The sequence below is a fragment of the Bombus fervidus genome, chromosome 8 (assembly GCF_041682495.2).
Source record: "Bombus fervidus isolate BK054 chromosome 8, iyBomFerv1, whole genome shotgun sequence".
Taxonomy (NCBI): domain Eukaryota; kingdom Metazoa; phylum Arthropoda; class Insecta; order Hymenoptera; family Apidae; genus Bombus; species Bombus fervidus.
In genome coordinates this window covers 15004604-15026999 of record NC_091524.1, presented here as the reverse complement: position 1 = coordinate 15026999, position 22396 = coordinate 15004604, and the positions used below count along the sequence as shown (strand labels likewise).

General features: G+C 40.1%; 3 protein-coding genes across 4 annotated transcripts in view; 2 read left to right on the top strand and 1 right to left on the bottom strand.

Moving 5' to 3' along the window:
• The window catches only part of Rab3gap1 (RAB3 GTPase activating protein subunit 1), a 33033-nt gene that overhangs the window by 3239 nt on the left and 7398 nt on the right, over positions 1-22396 (top strand). The window lies entirely within an intron of this gene.
• On the bottom strand, positions 44-22107 carry Haf (leucine-rich repeat and fibronectin type-III domain-containing protein hattifattener). The gene is made up of 7 exons (XM_072008587.1): positions 21529-22107; positions 4949-5820; positions 4240-4555; positions 2249-2826; positions 1416-1848; positions 1129-1305; positions 44-1041 (listed from the first exon to the last, which is right to left on the bottom strand). The coding sequence occupies exons 1-7, from the start codon at positions 21542-21544 to the stop codon at positions 758-760; spliced, it is 2676 nt and encodes an 891-aa protein (XP_071864688.1). The 5' UTR covers positions 21545-22107; the 3' UTR covers positions 44-757.
• Positions 11913-22396, top strand: part of Med4 (mediator complex subunit 4) — a 105651-nt gene continuing 95167 nt past the window's right edge. The window contains exon 1 of the mRNA XM_072008613.1: positions 11913-11934. The gene's annotated coding sequence lies outside the window, so the exon portion shown is untranslated. The remainder of the gene's footprint in view (positions 11935-22396) is intronic.

Below are 22396 nucleotides of genomic sequence, written 5' to 3'. Positions count from 1 at the left end.
ATTTTACAAAATATATCAGAGTGATACACATAACCGTATCGTAATGTGTATTCAGTTTCGATTTTATTCTAATACTGAGATATAAAATTATCGGTACGTAGAAATATACAAAATTGCTCTATATTTATTAATAGCGAAATCTCTCGTTACCGGAACATATCATATGTTAAGAAATACTTTAATATCAGTACATTTCTTATAAACATGCGTCAACAAGCACAAGACATTAAACATAATACAAAATTTGACAGACGTTGATTTATAATACAGTCTTTGGATAAAAACACATCCACCACGTACGCGATAAACTTGACTTATTTATCACTTAGTGCTATGTCTTCTTTTTTTTTCTTTATTTTTTTTTCTTTTTTGTCGTCGAGAGATCGTGTGCTAAAATCGTTTGAAATCGAACGTTCTGTTCGAGCACACATAGCACGTATATATATTTTTAACCGTGCACCTTTAAGCAATTTCTTAACGTCAACTTTCTTAAAGCTACACGTTTAGTAACGTATCCTCCGTGTTGCTATGTTAATACATCTATTACACAGTAATTTTTGTAATAACATACGTTTCGCATCTTTACTTTAACATTGATACTACGTCAACGCTATGCTACCTATAAATCTCTGAACCTTTTGAAACGTCACGTTATATGTTACAACTACGTGAGTGAGCGAGAGCAGTTCGAACGGTCTGAAGAAAAAAATGTCACTGAACACGTTCGAGCAAAACCGCGCACATACGACGTATGGAATCAAAGAGGCATAAGACCGGTCCTCGTAGTTGGATTACGCGCCATGTATATGTCCATATCATGATCGGTCCAATTGTTCTCTTCGTAATTATTAAGCGTGTGCGTCGAATCGGCTATGCTGTATCTGCTACCCGGTCTCGGTGGGTTTTGCTCCAATGTTCGATTACACGATCTTGGCCTTTGCCTTCTAGACGAAGAATGCGGTGGCATGTGACTGGGTGAAAAATTCGTTCGCGATATTCTGTCAGAAGCTGCGGTCAAAGATTGTCGAGATTGTCTCAACTCTGTACAAAACGAAATGTTATATTAAGAAGCGGCCAGACGCGTCCATTTGTTTTACGTGTCGGACAAATTGATCGGGAAAATCTAACCTGATCTTGTGTTAGCGAGATTGGAAGTCAAAGTGTTGTTTCCAAAGTATCTCGTCGATGTGTTAGAGAAGCTGTGCTGAGATTGTCCATCGACTACCGAACGAGTCGATACTTTTCCGCTGTAATGTCCTGTCTGTGATCTGACATCGTCGATGCAAGAAGCTCTAGTTATCGAACCTAGAAACAGACTATTCTAAAATATATATATATATATAAATTTTTATAACAAATTGAACATATTTATAGTCTTGAAACTTTTTTCTTTCTCGTTTTCCGTCTTCTTATACCTTGTCGATCAACGGGGAATATTCTTGGCCTTGGTATGCTTCTGTTGCTGTATGCCGATACTTGATCCCATTCTTTTTGAGCGTTATAAGCACTGAGTGTCGCCATTGATGACAACGGCCCACCAGGGCTGGGTGTCGGACCAACGTTGGAACAACAATTCACAGGTAAACCGGTAATGGGTCCTCCCATTTTTGTCTGATCAATACTGTGAAGAGTATGAAGTTTTCTCGCCCTTCGCCGATTCGCAACAATAAATATTATCACCGCTACCACTATAGTGGCGCATATGGCTGCACTCGCAGCGATAGTAATTTTATCCATGTTGGACGTAGGCGAGTTTTCCGTTCTTACCTCCTTGCATTGATTGTAGGGCACGTTTGCAGGAGTGATGTTTGTTTCTTCCAACGATACTACGCACACTACGATGCATTCCTGCGAAATGGAACGTGTATAGATAACTTTAAGAACGGCGAGCTATAATTTTTTATTATTATTACAAACGCGTAACGAGGGAATGGGCTTTTCAAAATACGTAAATTATTAAAACGTTTATTTATGATTTTTCAATAATTTAGCAGCTTGCAAACATTCGACGAGTTAACGTCGAATTCATAGTCGATTAACGTTCCTACTAATAAACTTTCGCACTCTCGTACGTATATGTATATGAATCGTACTCGATACGTTTAGGAGTAGGACAAGACGTTTAGTCGACTATGCGGCGTTCGTAACACTTTCGGAGAAGTAAGTTTTATCGAGATTTTACTTTATCGAAATTATTGAAAAGTTAAATTACAGGAATAAATCTGAAAGCTAGCGAAAATAATTTTACCTGTGAAGGAACGTTCTTGATTTTGAATTCTCGTTCGCTGGCCTCCAAAGGCGGTGCCTGCTTGAAACTACTGTCGCCAAACAATCTATAAATTACTTTGAAACCTAAAATATTCGTCGCTTCCGTGTCCCAGTATATGATCACTGCGTTATCCTGTCTGAGTACGTCCTTGACGATAATATCCTTGTCGGTGAATTTTGATTTATAAAGTGGCGAACCAAGTACCAGCGGTGGTCTTGGTTGATGTTGCTGCGATTGATCCTGAATTTGTTTTGGCGGGGATGGCGTGGTCCTCGTTATCACCACGTTTCCTGTTCGCGCGATCGTCGGCCTGTTGGTGACGGTTCTTGGTGTAGTGGAAAACGGTGTCTCGGTTTTTTGGAATTCCGTCGTGGAAGATACAAGCGTCGTTGTCGATACGGTTGTAGTTGTCGCAGCAGTGGTAGGTAGATCGATCGATGGTCGAGTGGTTGGATTGTAACCGTTGGCTACTACAGCGGATCCCGTAGGTTCTCTCGTGTCCACGCTTTCTACCGTTCCGATTCCGATTATCTCTGGAGTTCTTTCGCAGGTCATTTCTGTGAAAAATAACAACGCTTTTGGTCATTTTCATAATTTTACGTTATAGTTGAGTTCTAATAATTGCACAGAGTATACGGAGGACGGTCTCGGCTAAAACTAAAACCGATCACCTAGATATCACAGCGTATATATGTCGAACGATGTCGAAACACGTAGCATTTAAGATATATATTTCTTTAATCTTTTTCGCTCTTTGCAAGAAATATTTTTACGATGATATTTCATATTCCAAACGATACATACGCGGTACATTATAGTACGTTATAAAATATTTATATCGTCGTTTTCACGGAATTACGATATTAACTACGAGCTGTCATTGTGGACAAAAATTCTAATCTATAATATATATCGTTATATATCGGTAGGTAAAGTAATAAGAAAAATAAGATAAGTCGGAATACCGTTATGGTTAGCATATTTTTGAAGCGTATTTTTTTATACAAATTGCATGATTTTGTACGTCTCGTTTTTTTCACGTTATGCGTCATGGCTTTGGAAGGCGATTCTACGCGTTCGGATCGGTGGAGATCCGTTAAAAAGACGAACCACAAAGTCGACCTCGAGCATGATTTTCAAGGCGAAATTTTTCTTTTTTTCTTTTTTGTTACATCGTACAGTGCCGATCGGAAGGAAGAAGAGCGCGAAATACGCGTAGTTACGCAAATCGCGAGTCGATCGTTCCGTCTCTTGGGAAAGATCGTTAAAGTCCCATTAGCGCTTGTACACGGTACACGTATATCGGATCCAGACGCATGGAAAATAGCGTCTGTCGTTGCACGTGGACGTGTACCGATCCGAGGGTGTAGAATCACCTGCCGTCACGCGTTCCATTCGTCGAAGCAAAGGCAAAGAGTATAGTTTCTTCGTTGCGTCGGAAACTTTAGACAAATGTCTTTATTTCGAATTACAGTATCAGTTCCTTCAACCCTTTGCGCTTCTATGTCGGCTATAACTCGACAGCAGTTTTTATCTTAGGAGCTCCTTCGTTTTTTTCTTTTTTTTTTTTTTTTTTTTTTTTTTGTGAAACGTGCTAAAGAAGACCAAGATTGCATCGATCGATCGGAAATTGTTTCGAGATATATCGTACGCTTGAAAATTACAAAATACAACAACAATAGTGTGAGTGAAACTGGTATTTAAGTGAATTTCCTTCTTCCTTTATTTATTTAAATCGTCTTATTTTTTTTTAGTCAAAGTAAATTTCAAATAAAACGCTCGAAAGCGTCGGGAACCGTTGGTAACGAAATTGAAATAAAATTCAGAGTGCAAAGGGTTAACGGCGGATACACGACGTTACGCAGCAGCCACCGCGTAGAAGTCGAGACGCGTACTTTTCCTCTTATCCGCTACCCGCTAACGTTCTACCGTTAACGATCGTTAACCGTCGATTAATCGTATATCATCACCTGCTGTGTCGATGTTGTAAAAACTTTTATCTTGCAAGTTTTGCGGACTTCCGCAGAATTGTGGCTTGCGTTCCCGACTAGTGACTTGCAAGTCTCTGGTTTTTATCCAGTCGACGATCCATCGTAATCTGCAGTCACAGACCAGAAATCGGCCTCCTAAACTCAGACCTCGAAGCGTTCCGTTTAATCGAGCTAGAGCTTCCTCCGGAACGGTTGACAAAGGATTTCCGTCGATCGCTAGCAAAGTTATCGACGGATTCTTTTGAAACGCGTTTATCGGCAACTCCGTTATTAGATTGAATCCTATATCCAGCACCTGGATCAGCACAGAGATTGGAAAATTTTAAGAAATTCGATTTATTATCATCGTTATATTTGTAAGTAAATTGTTTTATATCTTTTATATTTATGGAGAATGAAGCGTATAGACGAAGAAAATGTTGTACTCGTAGTATTTATTCTATCGAGATTATCATTAACGGTAAACTATAAACGTTCGAGTTTCGCTTTACGCTTTCTTATCGCGCTTTTCGTTGCGTTTGAATCGTAAACGATCGAGTTAAACAAGTCATTGCCGTCTACGTGATAGGAACGCATTAACGTTATAAAAATTGGAAACTATCGGCGAATCGAAATTTTTCGCAAATCTCGTCTCGATCGATCCTCGCCGGCACTGTCATACAGCCCGCGAAACGTCGCGCAAACTCACCCTTAGGTCTCGAACGCTGTTGATGGCAGCCGTGGGAAAGTCGGGAATAAGATTGTTCAACAAGCTCAACGAGCTCAAAGTATTCTTGATACCGTGAAACGTATCGGATCCGATATTTTGTATCAAGTTCCTCTCGAGATTCAGACCGGTCAACGAATCCAATCCCTCGAAAGCTTTGGTACCAGCGGAGCCAGGCAACTCTCTGATACTGTTCTGCGACAAGTCGAGAAACGCCAGCGTCCTTAAACCTCTGAGCGCTTCGGGAACCTTCTTCTGCCTGGTTCCCTTCAAATTCAAATTTTTCAACGACCTCTCCAATCCTCGAAACGACCCAGGCGCCAAAGTAACTTCGTTGTCGGAAAGTTTCAACGTAACTAACTTTAATCCTGTAAAGGTGTCGTCGTTCACCCTCGTAATTTTATTCATCGAAAGATCCAGTACCGTGAGATTCTTTAGAGTTTTCAACGTCTCACTCGGAATCTCCGTCAATTCGTTGTCTTTTAGATTTATGCTTTTCAAAGAGCTTTCCTGACCCCTGAACGCGTGCGCCTCGATACTTTTAATTTGGCAGCCGGACAATTGCATATTGTTGATTTTCACGGATGAGAACGAATCGTTCCTCAAGATTCCTATGGTGCTGTTGTTGATGTAGAACAGGTCTATGGTGGTTTTAGAAACGTGGCGCCGCATAGCGGATAGCAGTTGCTCGTAATCGACGATGTCACATTGTACCGAAAGTTCTCTGGCCAGGTTGTAGTCGCAAATGCAGGAACTCTCGAGATCGACTACGTGTTGCGCCCATGGACAGCTGGAGGTTGCTGCCACGATTGCGATTATGCTTGCGAGTAGCAGCAACACCGGTCGATGTATATCTGAAAATATTGCGATCTCGTCAGACTTGATTTTTCCAAAGAAATTTCCTTTCTGAAACAGAGGCGTACGGAACAAATTTGAACTTTTTTTTTTTTTTTTTTAGTGGAATACACGTATACGCGTAACCCCTAACTAATCTTAATTATCTCTGTCTTCGGAATCTCCAAATTCGAATAAGATCGAACCACGATTGGTCAAATCTGATCCGACTAGTCGACATTCGATAGTAACTACCAGTCGGTCGAATATATTCGCGTATTCTAACGGTTGCCTAAAACGATTACTCGTTTTTCCTTTCGAGGGGGTAAATTCGTTCGAGAAAGTCGTACGTGTAGCTCGACAGGCTCGAGTACGCGCGAGGTTCGAACGATCTTCGAGCACTTTGGGAAATAAAGAAACATCACCGAGATCGAATACGTGGATTTCCCTGCAGTAACTAAATCCGCGATCGAGAAACGTTTCTTTGGTCGTTTATAACGGTTAGACGTTGGCATTTCTGCTGGCATTTGTTCAAATCTTTGACCATCGTTGTCTCGTATTTAAACAAAAATTAAATTAATCGACTGTTTTTTTTTTTTTTTTTTAGTTTTTCGTAAAAATTTTACAAACGACTGTCACCTTTTGTCCCTGATAATAACGCGACTAAGCGCTACGAGAGAGAAATGGAATTTACGGCAAGTAAGAAAGTATTACGCTTGTCGTTGGATGATCACGTTACGTCTGAAAATGATATTGCGAGCAAATTATACGAAATTTTATCGTTGGAAAGTCGGACTTTGATAGGGATTTATAAATACGCGGTGAACTAAATACACGATCCCGTGGCTACCAGCGAGCGAGCAAGGTGCGTGCGCAATTTCGAAACTCGCGCCGCGCAATTCCTCGTATTCCCGCGATTACGTCGAGTCGCGTGGCAGTGCGCGAGCTCGCCAACTTTGGAACGTAGAACTTTGGAAAAGTAGAACAAAGTTTACGCGTATACTCGTAAGTTTAAAAGCGGAATCGGACTGATTCGGGATTGGGCAGCGGCGAGTAATCGACGAGGCGCGTTATTATTCGGCGTGCGAAGATACGTTGAAAATTGATCAAGCACGCGTATACCGATCCAATCGCGAAATAAACTTTTATTCCACGTATTTTCGCGTATTTTCGCGTATTTTCGCGTATAGGATAGTTGGCTATCGAGATGGCTTATTCGTATCCGATCCGATGATCGGCCAAGTTGGCGTACTTTAAGCAAACTTTGAAATTCGAAAACGTTTAGTTGTCCCGTGTTTTCTCGCTTTATTCTTTCACGCGGAACGAGTTAGTCTCGTTGGATTTTTCGTCGATCGTATGTCGTCGCTCGACCGAATATGGGTCTGTAGACGCGGAAACGAGGAACGGCCAATATATGCGTCGAATGTAGGACTGGGATACAACGGTTATCGAGAAGCATAACGTACGAGCGGACCAAAGTTGCGCAGCCTAAACGAACCGCGACAAACCAGGGTCCATAGACCGAACCCGTTACGAGTCAATGGCCGGAGTAAACGCGCGTCCTCGCGCCGATATGGCTTCTATCGATGGCAGTCGACCAACGGTGTACGAATTCCTACCGAGATCGTCGGCCTACCGCTCTTTTCGTTCGAATTTTCCTACGTTTAGACAGACCGTACGACGAGTATCCTCGCGGTAACGTTGACAACGTTTTCTTTTTTTTCTTTTTTTTTTTTTTCGACGATTCTCGAAACGTATATAAAAGTTGGCGAACGCTTAGCACGATTCGCGAAAGCGTTTGGACTCGGTGGGATCGTGTTTGTCGCTAACCAGAAACATTTTCGTCGTTTATCGCGTTAATATCGTAACCAAAGTCGCTGAAACTTTCGAGCGTTTCGCTGGTAACCGATTTGAACTTTTTCCACAAACGCGGAAAAAGTTAGGAGAAAACTTGGTACGCGTTTCTTTCGCAACTTCTGCCGCGATAGTAATACCTACTATACGTATACATGTAACAGTAAGGAGATAGCCATAGTTGCTCGGAACGTTCTATAAGATCAAGGTTGCGATTAGTAGAATTATTCGGACGTTCTTTCCAGAGATATTGGAAAGTGCAGAGTGGCTGGTAGAAAGGGAATCGTTGCACCACAGAACCTTTGGTTTAAACCTGAACTTTATCTCCTTCGGTCTACGAGCCGATAAAATTGACGAGTAAGTCGTTCGTCGAATCGAACTAACTACTTTCGAAAAATCCTAACAATCGTGGCGACGAAAGAATTTTCTTGCGACTTTGTGATAAAAGTGGCTATTTACTTTTAAATTATATCTATCCGGCATGCATTACGATATATCGTTGTATCGTTAGAAACTCTAGCAAGATGGCGAAGATGGCGAAGATGGCATAATTAAGAAAGCGTTTAATTCTCCTTTTTAGCCGATCTTTTCGAATTTTTTCAAATTTTCGCTACGATCTCGCCTTTTACCGACTTCTTCGAAAATACCGTTTGCTTCGTGCTTGAAAGTATCAGATTGGCGCCGAAATTGCGTTAAAAGGATAAATAGAAGATCGATTTCTTTATGGAAATTAAATTTTCTGTAATTTAGAAATGGAAATTAATCGGAATCGTGTAAATCGTAAGACGAATCCGAATCGTTTCTGAACGAACATAATAGGATAGAGACGTTAATCGCGTGGCAAAAAGAGAGTCGTAATCAGTTGCTCGACTGGGTTGTCGCATTTCTCTACGCCTCGATAATTCCGTATCTACCGCTGAGAACTAAATTTTACCTATACTTTCTTTCGTTTAATTTATGCGTTTTCAGGATAATTCGTAAAATGGAACATAACGTTACTACTACAATATGCGCGGTTCGACTTTACAAACACCTGTAAATCACGAAAGGCGATTTAAATTACCCGAGCCTGGTGTTGCTTCGGATTTTCTCTTTCATCGATCAAGTTCAATTTTAACAACGCGTACGCGTACACGTACGTAGGAGTCTTTCTTTCCGTGTAAAAACTAGGACGTGAATCTTTAATTAGACGAGTTTCGTTTAACGTATACGTTGCTTAAATACGAACCGAAAGATAGCGTAAAATCCTCGAGAAACAAGATTATTTCCAGTTAAAAAATTTAAATGGATTTTCAAATCGCGAAAGACAAAATCTTAAAATTTTGCTTGAAAAATACGTAAATACGTAGGGTAACCTCGTGGACGTTGGAGGCGCGGTAGAATCGTCGTCGTCCTGAAAACTCGCATAGTCTGGTAGGTAGCATAAAGTTTAACAAGACTAATAAGCGACGTAATATAGAGTTAAAAGATGCCGGAAGTTGTTCGGTAGGCGAGATGGTCGAATTTCTAGAGCGGAGTCAACGGTTCGAGTCTTATTACGGGTTCAGGGAAACGGAATAAGAACAGATCGGAATACCTAATTAATTAACGTACTCGTCACGCCGTTGAATCTCGGAATACTTGTTAATGGGAGCACAGGAGCGCGTACCATATTATACCATTATCGTGATCGTCTATCGCTTGGCCAATTTCCCTTGGTAATTAATAACAGCCGTTGTCACGAACGATTCGTTAAGATGATTCGCTAAATCCGTGTACGTCGGTGTTGCGACGGTAATTGGACTCGAGCGCACATCCGTCCATGCAATTATTCTCGATAAACGCGTGGAACTAACGCGAAAATATTAACTTAACTTAACTACGAGCACGTTATTCGAGCAATGTGTTTGAAAAATATCGACATCGATACATCGAGGGGAGATTCTCTTCGTTTGGCAAACGAAGGGTGGTAAATTTACCGCGATACGCGTGTTTCTCTCGCACGCAGAAACGTTCGAAGCGAGAACAATTTCGAGAGCAAGCGTGGTTACGTCAGAAAAATTCGTCGAATCTGGGTTTATCGATGCTCGAGTAGAAGAGCGGGTTCGTTCGAATAAAATAACCTCTTACGTCAGATCGTTCGTTACCGTGTTCGAACGGCACAACTCGTTTTTAACAAGATCGCACGAGCGAGAAATTATTCGAATACGATTCGTTTGAATGATCGCGCGAAATAAAGTTACTTTTTCCATCTTATTTTTTAAATAAAAATGTTATTTTCTTTCGAACGAAATATGGCCAAGCCTGCTTAACCGCGACGCGTCCCTGCTGTCTCCGGACCGTAAACGACTACGACAGATGGAATTAGATTTCGATTAGTTCGCATAATTCAAAGAAATGCTCGATCCGTCTTTCGCTATTACCGACTATCGCCGATTACTCGTAAACGATCGTGAAAACCGTTACAACGATCGACGGCAACGACCCAACGATACCGATCGAGACTCCACAAAGTCCAAGATACGATTAAGGGTTGAGCGAAAGAAACGTTGCCGTGGATTCGACCGGTTACTCGATTCAACCGGCATAATAATAATACCGTACTGCTTTTGAAAATTCAGACTTTCCATCGTTCGAAGAAAATCCATTCGACGAGGTATAAAATTTTACTCGCCAAGCATAATATTTCGATATTAATATCGCGCTGCCCGACGCACATAATGCGTCTAGTTATCAGACTGTGACAGAACCTAACTCGGAATAGTTATTACGATAGTTGCTGCCTTGACAGAAACCTTGCTGCTATTATCCTGGAATAGAATTTATATCTTTCGGAAAAACACCGACGTTTTCCAGTACCACGCGCGATTTAGAATTTCCACATACACGCGCACACGTACATTTTCTTAAATTCGATTCGATTCGATTCGATTTGCTTGTTACTACGCGATAGATGGTGTTGTACGATAGAATACACCTTGAAATACGTTATCAAGGTCGACATGCTGAACAGCTTTTTCTCCTATACGTACGTACGTATATAGCGAGAGAAAATGTCGAGCGAAAAAGTCATTTTTAATGATAAACGAAGAAGAAAAGTATCGATGAATGGTAAGTTGGGCTGGCTAATAAAGACAAACGCGAGTATTCGATATTCGTGCACGCAACAGGATAGGACAGGGAAACGTCAGGCAAATTCGGACGGTTGGACGATTTTGTTTCTTCTAAACATGGAAAGCAGCGATCGGGTGAAAGTTATTCTTTATCGCGTGGTATTTGCGAATACGTACGTCCGAGATCATTCGGTAGGACGCGCGCTGGCATTCCAGCGACGTACTTGACCCGCTGACCTTTCGTCTCGAACCATCCGACAACGAAGAAATTGTTGTCCGACGATAAAATTCTGCGTTTTCTTTTTTTTTTTTTTTTTTTTTATGTATATCGCTGCCACGACTATTTTCCGAAAGCCATAAAAGATTTGAAAAATAAATTCCTCTGTCCAAGTTCGACGCGTGTCCCGACCGTTTCCAAGCACGCGGAACGAATAATAATTTTTGTATTTTGTTACGAACAAATATCGTTGTTGCTCGTCGGCAGACGACGATAATATGGGATTCGCGAAATTTGTAAATTCGTGCAAAAGGTTTTAGACGTAAGGTGTAGCGCGGAATTCTTCCAGGTACGTTTAGGTACGTTTTCTAACCTTGACGAGATCGGAGAACCACGGAGTTTCAGGTTTTTCCAGAAATTCCGCGCGATTTACGGTTACGCGTTTACGCTGCATGCAAAATGCCTCGTTGTTTCATTCATCCGCTAATATATGGAAAGATATAGGAGACACGTGGTTAGTTGGCGCGTAGTTGCCTACGGAATTCGCGCCTTTCACTTTCGTTCTCTTTCGGTGTTCCGTCTTGCTCCTACGAGCGAAATATCCACCGCCGCGTTATTAACGAAGATTTATGCAAGATAGAGCGTGCTTTGGAACGTCGATACGACGTTGCTATTAACCGCAGGTTGACCCAGTGTCGATCTTTGTCACGCGTAAATAGCCTTTTCTCACGGTATTGTTCTACGTATTTTCAAACACCGAAATAGACGCACGATAAACGTTCGTTTAATCTCGTTGCTACGGATTCCAGCTAGCAATCGTTTAGAGCCAAGGGTTACCACGCTTGACTCTTTGGGGCGCAGTGCGGCGTAGAAAGCGCAGAGAATCCGCCTTTTTCAGCACACCGTCTCTTGGATTTTCCTACATTTCGCACACGTACGTATACGTATTATCGTAGCGTCGCTCGTCTTTAGTTTCCAAGTTGTAAAGCCATTTATGCTTGATATATGAAAACGTAGCGAGCCACGACTTTTACCAGATTTTTCTCAGCAAAAACGTGTTTTACGCTGCTCGATCAGTTTCCCGTTGCGATACGAAGCGGAAGTTGGATACGGTGACTCCGCCAAAGTATTCGAACGTATACCGTAGAAAACGTTTATCCACGTGTACCAGTTATACGAAACAGTTTGATATTTCGCTTCAATATAGAGCGGAATAGCCAGTTTGATTAATATTTTTGTGACTTTTGCGAAATTCACGCTTGCGTTGAATATCTTGTAACTCGTAGCGTCATCGTACATCCGTTGTAACTTCCGCTGTAACTTCCGTTACATCGATAGTTTTAAGGTTGTTCTAAATACCGGCTGCAGTCCGTACGAAATGAAATATCAAAGTAATCGACGACTAACCAACGTCGATGCTAAATTCAACGATGCCGATACAATTATCGTAATTGAATCGTACGATCTGCAAAAATACCAAATATAAATACTAAATAAAATCTTGATTCGAGGAAATTTCCTTTAAAAGCATAAAAAATAGGTACGAACGTAACGGAGAAGAAGAATATTATCGGATTTTACATGGCGAACCGTGTGTACTTTTCTTGGCGAATCGCCGGACTTTCCATATTCTTGTAACGGTTCGTGCTACCAGTTGGAACAGTATGCGAAAGCAAACCATGCAAGTACTGTTAACCGCTCCATCTCGCGAGCAAACGCGTTACGGCGAAGGAAGAGTTTTCTTGGGTGTGACGGAGACCTCGGTATTGTTCGGCATCGATGCCAGCTCGATGCCCGATGCTATCGTCTCTCGGAATGTTGCTCTTCCTTAAATCTTCGTATCGTGCGATTTGAAAATTACGCGCTCGTCCGACGAACTAAAAACACGTTTTCTCGCAAAATTTCTATTCGTATTCGTTTGTACCGGCAAATCGGTGCGAGTATCGTCGATGTATTTGCAGAAGCAATTAAGAGAATCAAAGTATTTAATCTCGGAGAACGATGCGAACGTCGAGCGGCCTACTATTTTTACGATTTCACGTACGTTTTATCGAACGTGTAATTTTTCGTGTCTTTTTACCGTTTTTCTTAACGAAGGTGAAAGTAAATAAATCGCGTTACGTTTCGCGACATACGGTCTTGTACAGATACTATCGGATGGATGGAAAAATGTATTTTAACAAAATTTCAAAACGTAACACGGGTGTGAGCCTAAAGGCGAATTGGCGCGCAAATGGAATTCGATCGGCGCGATACAACGTTCGTTTCGTAATTGGAAATTGCATAGTCGAAACGGCATCGAACGACGAGAAAAGACGCGTTTCCCTCCGACCAACCGGACAGGATATTACCGGTAACGCAACGTGCTATTGCCGTGATTGGTGTGCCATTGGTTCCGCTTGTCTCCATCGACCGATCATCGTCGTCGTCGTTCGTTCGAGAAATCAAACGCCAGACACGCGTCGAGTTTCTCAACGAGTGCAAATGTCGTGATATAATATAATCGTAGTGGAATCGAAAGCGGTTAACTCGGTGTTACTCTGCGACGCGACGGTGACATTGGTTACGCTGTCACGGCGTAACGCGACGAGATTAACCCTTTGATGCTCGATGTGCCGTATATACGCGTGTATCCATCGTCGTTTCCATAGGCAGGTGAACGCTTTGCCGCCACGATATACGAATCAATACGGAAAACAAAGTAACGATATATATATATATATATATGTAAAATGTAAAAACCAAAATAACGTATACGTTAAGAGAATTTCGCGAAATTAGGTTTACAAGACTTTTGGAAACGCTCAAACGCGACACCTTAGAAACACCGTATCGTTCGCGTTGCAGATAACGACGCGATAAACTCGATCGACCAATTATTTTAATGCGAAATACAAATTGCTACGTCTTAGGTTTAATCGACCGCTGAAAATAGGAAATACCCGATTCGGTGTGATCTATGATCGAACCAAAGCGATTAATAAATATGCGAAACACGCGCGTTACTCGAAAATATAAGATAAAAGACGACGACGTGTCTACGATCCGATGTAAGTATTCGTTTACCTTTCGTTTCGCTTCTTCTTCGTTCCTCGCTCTATCAAAATCGCGAACATCGGTGATTCGGCAATTACCAATCTGCCGGAACGACGGTAAAATTACTTTCGCAATCGTTTATCGATCTACTAGTAGATCAATTACCAAACAACTATACCGATAAAATTACTATCGATAAACCTAAGAAAGATATTAAAGATCGGGTCAGAGATAAATTACAAAATTTTCTGTGCTATGGAAAAGAAGAAGGAATCTGTCGTGAGTTACGTTGGAGGAACGCAATGTCGGTTTGTTTCATCGCGCGTCGTGAGAATACGACGTACAATGGACAACCGAACGTGAAACGCGCAAAGGGAAAAAACGGAGGCACAATAACTAGGAAACGTAGGATCGTCATCGTGCTAATTACCGGATTCAAAAAACCGTCGCAGCCAGTAGAGCAATCGCTTTTGTAACTGTGAATCTTTCTCCCGAGTCGTTCACCCGCTGTCGCATCTCCGTTGCCGCGTTTCTCCGCCACCGAGTATCCTAGAATCAAAGGCATTACGTATCGAACGTATACGTACGCAATCCGTCCTAAAAGTCCACCTACAACCCTCGAATACGAGATACGAGAACGTTAACGCGATACATTCGTGATCTTCGTGATACGTTCGTACGACGCGTATTATATAAGATAAACGCGGTAGCTCTAAAAAGAACCGCTTCTCTTTTTTCTTTTCCTTCTCGTGTAAAAAGAATTCAACGTGCCAATACCTCGTGAAACTTAAGAATTTCAGTGGAATTGTAAAACCGTAATTAATATTACGTGAAAGTATCAATTAATGTATTTAATTCTGGCAAAACTACAATAGTAGTACTTTCACCTTTCTTTGTACTTTCTTCCTTTGAACAGGAAATCGAACGATGCTTATCATCGCCGATAATTATCACGGATCATTGATATTTAATTACGCGCTATCGTACGATAAATTAGATTCGAACTCTCGTTCCGATATGCAAAATTACATTTCTCTTTTATTAGCAAAGTTTTTCCAAAGTTTTAAGAACGCGGTTAAACAATATTTATTTTACTTGGTAATATTTATGCAAATCGATGGTTATATTTAAACAAAATATTTGGAAAACGTAGATCGTATATGTGCGTAGCGTTTGGATAGATATTCTAAATCGATAAGAGAGGAGCGTAATGCCTAAAGAAAAAAAAAAAAAAAAAAAAAAAAGTATCGACCGTAGCGATTTTTTTTATTTTTAAATACACGTGGTACCGCGACGATTTCTTAAATCTTAGTTTGAAAAACGATAATTTTACTTAAGAGAGTTGCTCGATGCATCGCGTTAATATCAACCGCTACGTATCGCAGCGTATTATGCGTGTTCGAACGAGACGGTAGCCGCGACTATATAGCGACGAACAGAGTATTCCAGCGATTGCCAAACTTTCGTGAAAATTCTAACGCTTACCGGGTCTTGCTTTAAAAGGAGACCGCCAAGAGGCGATCGCGTTAAGAAATTTTCGAAAGAAAATAAATAAGAATACGAATTCTGGAGATTATCGGAGACGGGTTTCTCGAGCGCAATCGCTACGAGACGTACTGAATCCAAAGACTGGAAAAGTTTTTAACGTTTTCTGACAAGTATTTACTAGACCGGAACAAATCAAAGTTTATTATACTTCATATCGATCGATTAACCTGATATAAGCGTGGAAATATATTAAAAACGATTAAGATCCGAAAGCACGCTAAATTATTTTCCTTTCCAATTTAACCATCGACCAATCTCAAAGAAACGCGTATTTTCTCCGAATCGAAGATATTTTTTAGACAAATAGAATTACGGAGAAAAATACGAGCGGACGGATTCGAGTTCGTTTATCAGTTTCGTATAATCTAAGTAACGAAATAGCGCAGCGTTAAAGAACGGCAAATGGGCGAATTTTTATCGACCCGATTGGTCGTTGATAATCGATGGGCACGAAATCCATTCGCAATTACGCCAGCAGTCCAATGACGGAAGTTAAGAAGCGGTTGCGGAAATGAGAGCCGCGACGTTCGCGCCAAACTCGGTTTCCCTCGACCTTCCTGGGATCTGGGTTAACACGTACTAACTTTTAGTCCGACAATTTGTTGACAATTTTATCGGACACCGCCGTCCTCCTTTCGATCGTTGCTAATCCATTTTTACTTTTCGTTTAACTTTTTCGAAATTAGTTTCTAACATCGAAGGAGCTTCGATTTGTTTTCCCAATTTTTAAACATATCGATTATCATTACGTATCTCCGTAGCAAGGAATTTTCTTTCTGCAAATACAATTGCAACGTAATCTCTCGTATCGGCCTCGATCGATCTTGGATCGAGAAAAACGTTGACGAGAAATTTCGTAACGCGTATCGTCGCGCGGTTTCGATCAGCAGCGTATTTCGATAGACTCGAACGTCTCTGGTCGTAGGACGCGAGAATCGAAAAACCATCTCGATGAATCGCGATCGATAGCCACGAAACGGTCGGCTATTCTAGTTTATTCACCCGTTTCAGGGTTTCACGGCGTAAAAGAGAAATCCCTCGTTTATTAACATTCACTTCTGCGGTTGATTTTCCCAAGTATGCGAAAAACTCGACCACGGAACGATCGTGCGGAGTAGAGCGTAGACCGGCGGCCTTTCTCCGAACGCAACACGATGCAGTTACAAGTAACCGCGAATGGAATTGCTTTCGACCGAGTATATACGATACACGTATAGAATCCGCGTGCACTATGCTCGTCGATCGTGTATTTCCTTCCGAGGCATTTCGCATGGATGTTTCCGGACAGAACGCAGAGGGACTGAAGAGCGACCGGCGAAAAAACGTACATCGTACGCGCGATATATAAAACATTTGCAAATTTCGTTAGCACGTTCGTTGCAAGTGACGATTAGCCGCGATCGTATTGACAAAAATTGGACGCAATCTGAAAATACGCAGGATGAAGCGATCCGTTTTTTTTTCCAAACTATTACGGATATCGACTCGAAAGCGTTGCTTTTGAGTAATTTTGGCACGAGCGGAGAATGGATGACGAAAGCAAACGTTAGTTACGATTAAAATCGATCTTATCAAGCTTGTCTTATTAAGAAAATTTCTTCTCTTTTAATTACGTATTACCGCGTTACGCTTAATCAAATAACATAACGTTCGAAACATAACGTGCTTTTATTCCGGCTAGACGAACGTGAACGGAATATGGCATTTACATCGTATTTAAAAGACACTCTTTTTCAAGATCTAAACCAATAGCGACCATTCGCGTCGATAATTTTTCATTACTATCGATGGTAATAAAATTACTAATAGCAATTTTATTAGTTTTGAAAACGTCAATAGCACTTTTTTCTTTTTTTTCTTTTTTTTTTTTTTTTTTTCTCGATAATTATAATTCGCACACAACCATTCTAAGAGCTATTCTACTTTCTGTCTCGAAATCCAAAGTATCGTAAGACGATCGACGCTTCTTTCGCGTTGAATCCCGTTCGAGGTTTAAGCATTAAATGCTTTCTATTCGCGTATTAGGATGCAATTATTGGTGTATAAGGAGACGTAGGAAGTGCAAGTAACGAAACAGAAGAATCGAAGCAAGAGAAGAATACGGTTGGATGGTCATGGCGAGCAAGCAACTGGGCAAGCAAGCCAGTACCGCCACGCTTGTTGGACTTTGCACGAGGAAATCGTAGAAATTTCTTCGTAATAGTTGCCAGATAGGACGGAATTATCATAGTCTCCATAATCATTTTTAAGGTAAAACTATGTGGAACAGGACGTAACATTTTTCAAGGTTTCTTCCTTTCTAAGACAATTGTTCGCAGATCGAGGCAGTAACTTTTTCTATTTCTTCGTGCTTGCTTTAATTTAATTTTATTTTCTTTAATTTTATTTAATACGCTCTTTCAATTATCAACGCATAACTATCAACGCAATCGATCGATATTTAATTTTTTTCCGAAGGCAGATTGTTTCGTTTCTATCGCGAGGTAGATTTATTTTTCGACAATGTAAATGGAACTTTGTTTGTAATTTAAACCTTTTACGGGTGCTATTTCCTATGTAATTTTAGCATTGATTCGAATCTCTACACAGAGAGCTCTGTTTTTATACAACATCGAAAGTAATTAATAATTCTGCTAAACAAAAAACAAAAAAAAAAGAATAAAGGTAAAATAATAACGTAATTAAATTATTGTCGACGATATCGCGAATGTAATTAAAAAAATGGAAGCTAGTCGAGAATGTTTGCATATTCGATTCGAATTTTCGCCAATGATACCGCTTGAATCGTAGAAGGCGGCTCTGTTGTAAAGAGCTCGGTAACAAAGTTTTCACAGGCGAAGCAGCTATTCTGAAATCGATGAGATCCAAGATGTCTATCTTTTAAGTCCATCCTGGCTACGTTGTTACGTGCGCTAAGTACGTACGTCAGCTCAAAAGAGGATAATATGGACAGTCGCTTATTTTTAATATAACGTACCTAAACGTTACTTGATAAACTTGATAAATTACTCTGTACGTCGTAACTATCGTATGCTGACGTTACGCGACAAAACATATTTTTATAGCTAATATGTAATGAAAACAATTTTAGTCTACTTTTACTACGTTTCTGGTCTTGTTTGAACGTTATTTCAAAGAATAAATATTTCATTAATAAACGAGCGTTATTCGAGATATTTGGCAAATATGCGTATTCGTAAGATATCTATTCGCAGGAAAACTGTATCTTCGAAATGACCGTGGGATCGCGTTGCATTCTGCTGTAAGCGGTCAAATTTTTATATAGCCCAACTTGAACCTAATTCATCGATAATAACCATTCTTTTGTACGAACGAAGAAGACGATATATCGTTAGATCGATGTATAACGAGATTCTTATTATCCGGACGACACACCGTGCCGTTACGCGTCCAATAACGCCTTGTAACGCGAAACAAGTACCTCAACTATCGCGAGTTATCAGTTTATGTCTTTAAATTTATAAGATTTATAAGATCCTGGCTTGATTTCGTTCGATTTTGCAATACCGCTGTTACGTCTATCGAAACGAATTTCACGCCTTGCTGAATCGATGAGATTTGTACGTTGGATTTTAACCAAAATCAAAATCAAAAGAGTACGCGTTCGATTCATTTACGGACGAATTTATTCAGCGATATATCACTGGTTGAAAAGTTGGCGACGAAACGACGTCAAGCCGTCAGAAATAATAACAAATTTTTAAAAGAGCAATCTAAAAGTCGTAAAGAGACGAGGCGAGACGACGAGCTTATAATTGGCTGATAATTAGATATATAGAACGTCGCATCTTTCTCTCATCCGTAATTAGACAAAAATGTAACGATGTACGCGTGCTGCTACTGAAAAATTGAACATTCGTTTATGATAAAACAAAAATTTGTCGAGCAAATTGCTAAACAACGTATATAGTAAGTTGAAAGGTAAGGCTGAGCCGCGGCTACGCGTATACGACGTAAGAAAAGATTAGAACGCGTAAACCTTGACGACATGTTTCAAAATCAACGAAACCGACGTGAGAAGGTGAAAACGTGAGAACGTAAGATCCAGCCTATTCCACCTAATCGAGGAATATTTTTTTGAACGTTTGAAAATTATTTTTCTTCGAGTCGAGTGGAAATTTCGTATAGAGATCAAAGCGTGTACGTCGTCGGTGTAACACGCGAGAAACACACTGTATATATTGGCCTCGTGTAGTACATGGTTCAAGGTCGGCCAGTACACGCCGAAGACGATACCCACGAGGTGTGTGCGTAGGTGCATTCACCCTTTGAAACTTGTTGCTATAACTATACTCGTTGAAGCTGTAGGGACAAACTAGCAAAGAACTCTGCTGTCTATGCAACGCCATCGAGAGATCTCACGAAGGAAACTTTTCTTGGATAGACACGTGCCCGGCCAATTTTCATCTTATCTTTTCTTATATCTAAATAACAAACACAATGGCAAAGACGACGACGACGACGACGATGACGATCGCTTGCTCATAGTGGGAACGGTATACCCACGTTTATAGGAAACGGGCTTTAATTCGATTGTGTGCGATTTGCGTGTCTGGTTCTTTAATTCAACGTTTAAAACTTTTTCCGCTCCATTTTTTATTCCTTTTTATCTCGTTTATATAACAAATATGCAAGATCGAATTCCCGTTATGTAAAGAATAAAATATATTCAAACGAGATTTAATTTCAACTTTAATTTCTTTTCATATAACGATTATAAATAATTTACGATATTTTGAATTATTGTTACGTGCGATACGAAATTTAAACGACGCTTACGAGTATGTCCTCAAGCTCGTATTAAATTTCCTTTTTCAATTTCTACGATAATCGACGATAATCAACGATAATCAACGATAATTTAAAATAATGAATTATTTCTGCCGTATAAAATAGAATTTGCATATGTTGCGTGCATAGAATTTGAACGAGCTTGACAAGGCATGAATTTAATTAATATTTCTCCTATTTATCTCTTTGCTTCTATTTTTCTTTTTAATTTATATAATGGATTTGAAAGATCGGATAATAGTTATTACACGAGTAAAAAGTTTAATCAAACGTATTGATTCAGCTGTTAGTCAAACTGTTCGTAAGAAAGACGAGAAAACGATTTTGGATGAAGATGGTATGTACCGTTAAGTATTTTGAAATCATCGGAACCAACATACCTCTGTACCGTATAAGATTATAATTGAGCGCAAGAATTAAATTCTGTGGAAAAAGTCATTGCGATATTGATATCACTAGAGATATTTATTAATAATTATAAAAACTACTTTCAAATAGAAATACAAAGGTATACGTTATCCGAAATCCCTCGAAAGGGAAAGCAGATCAAAATTTTACATTTCAAGGGCAAAATACCTGTGAAAAAATTCACATTCGATTCACTTTTTTATACGGTCGACGCTCGAAAATAGATAATAATATGTTGATAACTAAGTAGAGTTTTTTCATACAGCGTGACAAAGAGCTTAAAATTAATTAAAGATTTAGCAACATCGCAAGTACACGAATTTAAAAACCAAACACAACGAAAACTAGGGAATAATTTATAAATATCCAAGACGCACCTAACAGAGTTCCTATGAAAAGAAACAGGAAAAGAAACCACACCGAATCGATTAAAATTTCTTTCACGTCAGAGACACTCGTATTATTACCAAAAATTAAAGAGAATACAGTCGTAACGATAACGAAAAATTTGAGAAATGGAAAGGATAAATTGAAAGGAAAACTGATGAAAAATAAATAATAACATTCTTTTATACAGCAATATGCACATGTTCATGTACATGTTTTATATATGAAATAATGAAAAATCTAAGAAAATAAAATTGCTATTTTATAATTATCCGATATATGTACATATTTACACGTGGTACCCATAATTCAAAAAAAAAAGAAAAAAAAGAAATCAATACGAAAAAAAAAGAATTCAGATAGGATTTACTTACTCATATTTGTCAGCATTGGTTTATAGCCAGTTTTGGCCCATGACGTGTTCCGGCGAAGCCGAAATTCGTAGCCGGTTGTTAAAGAAATCACGCAAACGGACGCAACACCGTAGAAACAAAAATCTGTTTTGTACGTGTTAGAAGATAGAAGCCATCGAAGCGCTTCCTTGGCGGCACCTGTTGTTCCTCGTTCTTGAAACGAGATAAACGAACCTTTAAAATTCCTAGTGATATACTTCCAGTTGCCTGTACTAGCGCGCGTGTGTTATGCGTGTATAGTTCGCGACGTAAATCACCTACTGATCGAATAATTCTTGTTCGAGCGTATAGATGGATAGGAACGCGCGTAACTCGCGAACAACGACGCGTTCGATACTGGGGAACCGTTAAGTTCGGCTCGGTAGCATCGGCATCGCGGTCTTGGACTAGACTGCAAGAATTTGCCGCTCTTCGACCCCCTCTAGAAGCTCGTCTCTCTCCCGTGGCAGTGCACGGTCGAGGTAGGGCAGGATAGAGTGCACGGGTCTTGGAAAAACGAATTTTCGATCGATCCTTCGACCGTCAACTACCGAAACACTGTGCTGATTTTTCGCGCGATCGTTCGATCGGGTCGTAGGCGCGCTTTCAGAGCGATATATGGCACGCTCGGTATGGCCAACCTAAAATATTTTGTGGACACTAGGCATCACCGTATCTTGAGTAAAGGACTATTTAACGTTTCTATTCGGAACGGCTTAACGAATGCCTGCTAATATATAACCAGTATCGAAAAATCGTTACAAGCAGGATACGTAAAACGTTAATAATTCGATTGGATATGGTATGTTATAGTACTTTGTCCAAAATATTGAAAGTATTAAAAATTAAA

Coding starts and splice junctions, on each gene's coding strand:
- Haf (XM_072008587.1), bottom strand. Junction 4,556..4,948: donor ACAGCGTTCGAGACCTAAGG/GTGAGTTTGCGC, acceptor GTGCTGATCCAG/GTGCTGGATATAGGATTCAA. Junction 1,042..1,128: donor TCTCGCTAACACAAGATCAG/GTTAGATTTTCC, acceptor CGTTTTGTACAG/AGTTGAGACAATCTCGACAA.